Source organism: Strix uralensis, chromosome 5 (genome assembly GCF_047716275.1).
Source record: "Strix uralensis isolate ZFMK-TIS-50842 chromosome 5, bStrUra1, whole genome shotgun sequence".
Classification (NCBI taxonomy): domain Eukaryota; kingdom Metazoa; phylum Chordata; class Aves; order Strigiformes; family Strigidae; genus Strix; species Strix uralensis.
This window is the reverse complement of record NC_133976.1, coordinates 40,522,186-40,531,299: the sequence shown is the minus strand read 5'-3', so window position 1 is coordinate 40,531,299 and position 9,114 is coordinate 40,522,186. Positions and strand designations below refer to the sequence as shown.

Sequence of the window (9,114 nt, the reverse complement as noted above, 5' to 3'; positions counted from 1 at the left end):
AGCCCATATGAAGAGAATTTACATGGCACTGAGGAAACAAGCTTGGGCAAAACCCCAACCATGGAAAATAACGAGGAAAATGAAGTCAGTAGGAAATGAAGTGGAAACTAGCATGCAAGAAGGAAAAAGGATACCCAGATCAGACAGGGACTAGTTTCCCCCACTCGTAACTGCTATCTTGTCAGCCTGGCACTCTTCAGACTTTTTATCCTTCCTGCTCATTTTTGAAAATCTGAGTGCTGATCTGTTTTTACTTCAGCCTGAGAGCTGTGGTGTCCATCAGTTGTTCAGAAAAAATTGTTTCTCAGCTGTAAACATACAGAGATTGAACCAAACTATGTAATTTGGGACAAAGATCACCCCAAAACCCTTAAAACCTGGAGGGGGACAACATGACTGTGTCTAGGTCCAGAGATTCAGTTAAAGACCTTCTTCACATATGTGTTGAAGACCATTACATTAAGATTCAGGTTAAGGCAGAATAAATGTTATTACAACTCAGTAGTAATCCTTCCTATGAACAGCTTTTGCAAATCCCACTCTGTCGTTCCCACGGTCAAAAATGCAGTAAAATGCAGACATAAAGACATCTCCTAAAATCCAGAGTGGGCCGGTGCGAGTGGTGATGTCAAGAGACTGAAAGCCGCTCATGCAGAAGGTTTGGTCTTCAATAGACTCCTGGAAGGGAAAGCACATGTCCTTGCGGCTGCCTGCTCCAGCCCCATCTCGGGGAGCGGTGAACAGGAAATAGGGAGCAAGGAGGCCACAGATACACACCTTTATGACGTATTGCTCTGCTGTCAGCTTGTACTCGTGGTGTCCAATCGTGAAGCTTATGTGAGGCAAGCTGGACAGTCTTCTGCAGTCTACGAGAAACTGTATGCAATGCACTGATTGAGATGGGATCGATTTGACTTTTTTTAAGTATTGCCCTTTGAATTCAAGACACTTGCAGCAGGTTTGCAGCAAATTTACTACAGAGAAACAGCATCAGGCTGACTTATGGCCCAACACTGCCCTCCAGCTTTCCAGATTCTTCACTAGGTCAAATCAGCCTAGCAGCCCAGACCACTGCACCAAAGCCCCTAGGGACCCAGGGCTGATGAAAATCCTTGTGAACCCCAAAAGGAATGAGGTGAAGGGGGACTTTGATGTCCCCCCAGTACAACTTGGAAGAAAACCTGAATGTGTGAGTCCCAGCAAACCCATATTAGCAAGGTCTGCTGAACAAAAGTCCTCCGACGCTCTGGCCTGGACTGGGTGGATGGAGCTGCCTCCAGCCCACGCAGGGAGCACCCTACAGCTGTAGCTCACCCCACTCCCTCCGTAACATTATTGTTTTAGGGAAAAAAAAGTCAGTGAGGAATACAGCACTTTATACTTATACTCTGCCCTGGAGTGGGATTTAAAAAGCAGAAGGACTAAACTCTGGCATGGTCATTAATTTCCATAAATAATACATTCACTTACAGCAACACAGAAAATCATTTCCTGGCCTTTCTAGTTATTTCATGAAACAACTGATATGTTAAATGGCACTGCAGACTGCTCCAAGCCCCAGAGGGATCTTTGTTGTAAACTGTAGTCTTTAAGGTCATTGTTTTAGAGGCTTCCTAGAAGGAAAAAATCTACTTTTTGTTGTTGTTAAATCTGCTTTATGAAAACACAGCCCTAAATCTTGTGTATACTTACCAGGTGTCATACCATTAGAAAAAAACAAACCATAGGATACAGAGGACAAGGGTAAGAAAGCCAGTATAATGGTTTGTAGGATACGAGAAGCAAGATATAATTAATTTACATAGCCAGTAGGTCCAGAACAAACTAATCCTTGCTGGAAAGAGATAAAAGTTCTGGTAAAATCACTGATGGATGCACCCACTTATACCAAGATAAATTTGAGCCAATATACTCAGCCTGTCTGTGGTTTCTAGAAAAACAGTCTTATTTTCAGGATGATTTTTTTGCAGAATCTGAGATGCTGGCTGAGTGCTCTTACATCATCACTGGAGTATATAAACATATACTGCAATGATCTGTTTCTTGTTTATATTACACTAATATAAGGGCATTCAAAATACATATTTTATCTATATCCATTAGTATGTACCATTATAAAATCGACTTGTTATTAAAGCATACTGTTTGAAATGTATCTGAAAATTTGAATGAAAACAAAATTAAAGGTTTAATTGAGAAAGAATTAGAAGCCTCAGGAGTTACACAGATGCCACTCCAGGTCCTCCTCTCACAAAAGGAGGCAGATTAAAGGTCCACTTTGTCTTTGATCTTTGCCCAGTGCACTGGGCAATTGTAACAATTTTCTTCCAAGTGCAGTTTTGTGTCAGGATCAAGACAACTGTGAAGTTAACAGAAGCCGTGTGTGGCAGCTTTACTTGGGGCACTGGAGCTGTGGCGATGTAGTAATTACCTGTGGGAGTCAGCCAAGGGCCAGCAATAAAGCATGGTAAAAAAAGGCTGCTCTTTCCCTGGAGGTGGGTGGGTTTAGCTGTCTCAGGCTTGTTATCTCAGCACTTTAGATGTTACAAGGGTTCAGTCGAGCCATCTGAAAACTGCCAGCAGGAAGATGCGAAGGGCAGCAGAAAGACATCCCAGCCTGTCCCATGGGCAAGATGGTGAGAAAGCCTAACCTATCTGGAGCAACCTCAGCTTACACAAGCCCCTCAGAGAGGCACAGGGAGCTGGGGACCACAGGTGTGGGGCCAGAGAGGCCATGAAGTGACACATCAAGGCCATTTTGGCCTGCTGGAGGAGGTGGAGGTGCTCCTTGGAGGGCAGGCAGGGATGAGGAGGAGCTGTGGGAAGCATCAGCAAGGGGGAATCAGAAGAGAGCAGCAGGGAAGAGATGAAAACCAGTGAGGAGACAAAGGAATAAGGTTCAGGAGGGAGAATAAGAGACAGCAAGGTTTGTCCTGCACCCTGTGGCTCATCTGCCAGGAGCCAGCGTTGTGAGCATCACAGCTGTGCATCCCTCCCAGGACCCCAGCACAACACTGCCTGCTCTGCTGCAGGCTGACAGTGAGAGGTCCTGTCAGTGGAGCCATTGTCAGGCTGTAGATACGATACCTTTCACCTTCTATTTGATGCTGATGGGGCTGGCCATCAGCACCAAAACCCCTCCTGGCTTGAGCAAGCCAACGGCTATAGCCAGGGACTTTGAAAGGAAGTTTTCTTCTAATTTTCCAAAAGAAAATGATCTCTGATGTAGAGTATGGATCAATTCCTCAAATTTATGCCCTCATTATTTCCTTACACACCAATACTGATGAGTATGGGGCAGGAGGTGGACATCTGGGAGGAGGGCTGGGGAACCAGCAGAGCTCTGAGCTCAGTGTTGTCCTGGTAACAAGGCTTTACCTGAGACCTTTCTGAACAGTTATTTCAGTTATTTTCCCAGCTCTTTGCACCAAATACCAGTATCTTTTCCTCTCTGTCAGTTTTCTGGCTGTATAGTTTTTACCTCTCCAGTATGCGACGGACTTGCCCCAATATACTCCTGTAATCGCCTGATTTGTGAAGAGGGGCCGGTGATAAGAGAAGTGCCTGAGTCAACGATGGCTTCACAGCCGTGGGAGCAAAATGCCACCCGGCCTTGGATCTTTATGCTGCGAGTGAAAAACAAAGCATCTTTAAGCAAGTGACTGAAGCAACACATTATTGCTAGCTAAAGTACCAGAGTATGGTCTGAAGTTAAAACTATCTGCCAAGCTTTCCCAGTCTTAAAAGACAAGAACGTCTTTAAAAGACAAAAAAGCAATAAAAAGAAACTGCATGAGGAAAATTTCTTGTTTGTGGACCCACTTTTCTCTCTCAGGACTCCTAAAGCCCTAATCATTTGTCTCCTGCTGATGAATTTGTCCTCATATGCAGGTATGAGTCCTTATCAATTTATGGAGAGAAGGAAGAACGAAGGGACACTGACTGCTTTGACCAAGGTTAATAGGAAAGATGAGAGCAGGACCTGGCGGTGGATTCAGTTCCTGGGTGCCTCAACCGCTTAACTGAGTAGTCCACCAAGAGTCAACTTGACCACTGGTTTATCATATTAAAATGTATTAACATGCTCTCCTAGAAACTATCAACCCATGTCACAGCAGATTTAGAGAGCTAATAAACCCCAATCTCATCCTGGCTAACCTCCTCTTTGAGAAGCACAAGGGTAAAACACTGCAGCTGAGTCCTCCTGCATCTGTATCGCTAGGCATTTCTGTCTCCATGGGTTTTACCTGGGGAGATGAATTCCAGCAGGTATTTCATACATGCATACATACATACCTATTCAGGTGTATTTGCCAGTAGCTTTTCTCAGTGACTGGGACCCAGTGGATTGAACCTTTGTAGAGAGAATGGTCTATCCCCCCCAGAATCAACTCACCACCATTCTCAGTGTCATCTCCTCTGAAAGCAGAGACAGGTTAACACAGACATGGGAGTGTGCCAGCACGCACCAATGAGATTACACTTAAAAAGCAAAAGACAAATGGCAGCCCTTTCTAAATTTAGATATGGATGGCTGAAAGGGATTATTTCTAATTTATAACTCCGTATGTCCCAACTCAGAGCTTCCAGACAACCTCTGAGAAGCCTTACTGTAGGCTGCTGAGGGCTAAGATAGGCATCAGGAGCAGGTTGAGCCAGTTGCTACTCTCACCTCAGAACAAACACTAGATAAATTGGTGGAGTTACAGCTAGGTCCAGATTAGGGAACAACATGTCTTCTGAAATGTGGCTACTTGGATTTAGCATGGCATTTCTGTTCATTTCCACAGGCCAGAGGGAAACCTCTGGCAACCCAGACATGATGAGTCCAAGCTGGGAGCTTTTCTTTTGTTTATGACCAGCTCCAACAAGAATAACTCTCTGTCCAAAAATTCATGGTCCTCCCCATAACATTTTTCCTTTTCACTCCATATTTTTCAGTGTCAACTGAAAAAAAACAAATCACCAGACCCCAAGAGATGGGGGAAATTACTTTCTAGAGTTGAAGCTTTATAGAAATGCACAGTTGTCTCTATCAACAATTAAAACAGATTTCCTTCTTTGTTGGCAGTGTCACTTTGAAGACTGACCTTTTCAGATAGAAAGAGAAGACTGGCTCCTCTACCAGCTGCTGGTTCATGATGCTGTCAAACACAGGCAGAGCATTGCCCACTGCTAAGGAAGGGTAGCCCAAGCCCAGCACGCCATCAAAGTGAGCAAGGGCAAAGGTTGTTCCTGGCTCAAAGACTGACTCACCGAAGTCCTGTCCCTTGATGGAGATGTTACTTATCTGTTTGGTACAAATGAAAGTAAAACTACCATCAATTACAAGAAATTAGCCATGTTTTAGATCCATATCAATGGATTAATTCAGTTTATAAAGCCTGGATATCCTTCTGTGATTTGGAACAACATAGCAGGTGCCCATTTGGTGAGTAGGCTGCACCAATTCCTTTTAATACCTTAATTCTGTGGATGTTTCTTCATAAACCCAGGATAGGACCCAAGGAGAGAAGCAGAAATGCAAAATAAAATCTTAGGGAGTTGTCTGGGCAGCCCAAAACCAGAGCAGCACCCACATCTCTCAGCAGCCGGCTTGGTGAGACCTTGCCCTGCCCTTGACTAAACCAGGCAAGGCTTTCCAGGGCAAGGCCAGTATCTCAACTGCCCTGAAAACCTGGTTGACCTGGAGGCTGACACCCATTTTAGGTGGACGCTCACCTGTAGTGTGTCTTTGCCAGCAATGCCCAGAAGCTGTCCCGTGCCATACTGCAAGGAGAAGGCTTCCCCTCCGTGCTCATATGAATCCGACAGAAAGGATTTAAATTTCTGGTGCACCCCTACACAAAACAAATGACACCTGTGCACCAAAGGGAGGTCTTGGCAACACACCCACTCTTCGATGCACAACCAGTCAAAATACAGGCAAGACAGATATTTGCTTGTCTTAGCAGGAAGGTGTCAGTGGAGGTGCCATTTCCCCCCCCCCGGCACCCCAGCTTTTCTGTACCTTGGAGGTTATTTTGGGTTTTAAAGACAAATTAAAACAAAAATGGGCATTTCCACCACTATTTGTAGCCCCCCAGGTTTATTTTCATGCCTTTTATATCAGACATCTTGTGGTGCAGAGGGACACTTGGCAGCTGCAGCTGGCACTTGTCCTGGCTGCAGGGTGGCACAGGGGAGCAGACATGGAGGAGCAAGCCAGAGAAGTGAGCACGGCCCTCGGGGGTGCTCCAAATCCTCCTCTCCCAAATCCCTGCTGCAGTCAAGCTCCTTGGGAAAGGAGAAGTGGCCAAGGTACCCGAGATACAAGGAGTATAAGGGAGGGTAATGTTTCTTACTGCATGCTTCACTGATGCAATAAGCAGAAGGGACCCAAAAATTGGAGGAGCCGGTGTCAAACACAACGGTGAACCTCTGGGGTGGTGTGCCGACATTCACAACTCCGTAGTACTGCGCCTAGGGGAGGAACAACCCGGTCAGTCCCAGGATGCCTCCTAGGGAGGTATTCCTGAAGAAAAGGCAGACTTGGGAGCATCATGCAAGACTTTCTGAGGGCACTCAGTACAATTTCATTTAAACGTAAATGCATGCCACAGGGAAGTGTGTCTGGCTTCACGAGTGGCTGCAGGCAGCAGGTTTCACTCTGGCTACATGCATAACTGCAGCATTTTTAAAGCCTTTTAAGCAAATGCTTGATCGGGTTCCCCATGAAGTCAACAAGCCCTCTTGCACCAACTTCAGTGGCGGCAAGGTCAACACCAAGATGAAGCTCTCACATGACCATGCAGGCTTTCAGACAGCTTGCTACTAATGTCAGTAAGATATCAGTGATGCAAAGACAAAACGACCCACCTCTGCCAGTGTCAGAGGGCTCCGACCAGTGGCACAAACACTGTCACATGTGGCTGGGCTTTTTGTTTTGTAATTAGCAGCTATTAGCAAGTCAAAAAAAGAATTCCATTGTATAGACTGTATCTGATGTACTGAACAAAGTTCATCCAGTGGATAAAGAAACCACTGACCATGCCTGGATACCAACTGAGGCTAGAGATAATCTGTGAACACGTGAATGCTGGAGTGAAGGGCTTATCCACATCCCAAATGTAAGTGTCTAAGTGCCCCTATCTGGCCCTGGAAGAGCACTTCAGCATTAAGAGACCTATTTTTAGGAAGAAGCATTTCTGGAATTCAAACACAGATAGAAAAGCAATAGCCAGTGCCAAGCCTTTTGTTGCAGTACACATATTTGAATATGTATCTTCAAGTGCATACTTGTTAATTAATACACTGAATATAGTTTATGGTCTGAATGAGATAATCATGAAAAGGCAAGCAAGCACACCATTTAAGAGAATATGCAGCTATACAGCAGGATTTTATTCCTTCCTGTATTAAAGAAACCTTTATCAATTAATCTGTAAAGTGAGGCAGCTCTAAGACATGTTCATCAAAAAAAAAAACCTCTACCAGAAAATCCACAAATATACTACACTGAAACCTCCACAAAACTGTTCCTGGTGTTAGCTGGATATGCTGGGGAAGTGGGTTTTGTTTTATCGTTTTGAGATTTATCCCTCTTTGATAAGCTTAAGGCAGGCTGAAATGTTTCAGTCCTTTGTTCTTCCTCACACACATCTCTAGCTCATCTTGACATACTCTTTATGGCCCTCAAGTGTCAGGAAGTTCCTGCTGAATTAATTTGGCTTTCCCTCCCCTGTTCAGATGCAGCCTCCGCAACATTTCTGCAACTTAGCTTTCCTTTAGATAAGCATAACAGAGGAACCAAATAAAAGAGAAAACAGAGACCTTCCAAATGGACAAAATGCTAAACCCAGGAAAGAGAGTTTACAAAATGTTTGACCTGCTGACTTGCCTCTCTGAGATCCAATGAAACTCATATTCTTCCTTTTTCAGTTTAGATGGTAAATTCAGCCAGGTTAGTGTGAGACCCAGGTCAGTTTCCAATATTTAATACACATTAAGCTCAGGAGATAAAAACAGAAAAATAAAAATTCTACTTGGGTCTTTGTTATCACTGATTTATGACTTCACATGATCAAATAAATGAGATTTGGGGGATTTTTTATAACATGCAAACATCCAAGTTTCTGATAAATAGAATACAGCTAAATCAGATTCTGCTACTGAAAACCCAATCCTGAACCAAGATTGATACAAGCAAACCTTCCACATTTGTTTGGAGACCCAACCAAGTCCAACACAGATCTATACAAAAATAAAACTTGCCCCAGGACTACCACTGCTAGACTACATCAGCTTTCTACGTGCGTCCCATGCTGACCTAGGTCTATACGTGCTTTCTTTTGCAGACTGGTAAACTAATTTTTTATGATCTAATATTTATAGCATACAGCAATAAGCCATCTCAAGCCCTATAATTTAATTGACGGACTACATTTGAAATGAGAAAAAAAATCTGCCTTCAAGAGAACAAGTCCTTATGATTGCATTACCAAAACCGTACTTACATTCATGTAATCATACAGCCTTTCTGAAGCAGTTCCTACTGATAAAGCAATATCTGCAGGGAAGCAATGCAGATACCTCCGGGCAAAAATGTCGGGGTGGTGATTCCTCCAAAATTCTTCTAATTCTCCCTTCTCCTTCAGCTGTTTCTTGATAGATTTGAATCGAACGAGGGGGATTCTACACAAATAGAATAAACACACAAAAATTATCTGGTTCTCCTTTCTAGAGCTCTCATATCCCCTTTCTCAAAAATTTGTTTCTTTTTTGAGATCTCGGGTAGCAACAAGCATGGGTCACCCCAGGAAGCCAGCTGAGACACATGCCAGCAATGCCAGATGTGTTTCCCTACCGTTCCACGGCCACGGTGAACGGGATGTAAACCACAGCCAACAGTATCACCCTCATGGCTCCAAGCGGTTCAGAGTCTAATGTCATTCATTTACTCAGAAGTCCCTTTTTTATACCTCGTTGTCAGCAGAGGGCTGTTCGCCAGGTCAGTCAATCACAGGAGGTCAGTGCTTTGGCTGAAAACCGATTAATTTGCTCTCAGAGTAACCGCTGGATTGTGCAAATAGTGGTGTCCAGTGGAGCTACTAAGGCACAGATAACCAGGGTACA

The 9,114-nt window shown here is 44.2% G+C and overlaps 1 protein-coding gene across 1 annotated transcript; it reads right to left on the bottom strand.

The window, feature by feature from the left end:
* Window positions 1-498: 498 nt before the first annotated feature.
* Window positions 499-8,901, bottom strand: LOC141943718 (cathepsin E-like). Its single transcript, XM_074869374.1, has 9 exons — window positions 8,846-8,901; window positions 8,496-8,673; window positions 6,345-6,462; window positions 5,722-5,840; window positions 5,091-5,290; window positions 4,297-4,419; window positions 3,482-3,626; window positions 778-876; window positions 499-678 (listed from the first exon to the last, which is right to left on the bottom strand). Exons 1-9 carry the CDS (start codon window positions 8,899-8,901, stop codon window positions 499-501), a joined length of 1,218 nt encoding a protein of 405 aa, XP_074725475.1.
* Between the last annotated feature and the right edge of the window lie 213 nt (window positions 8,902-9,114).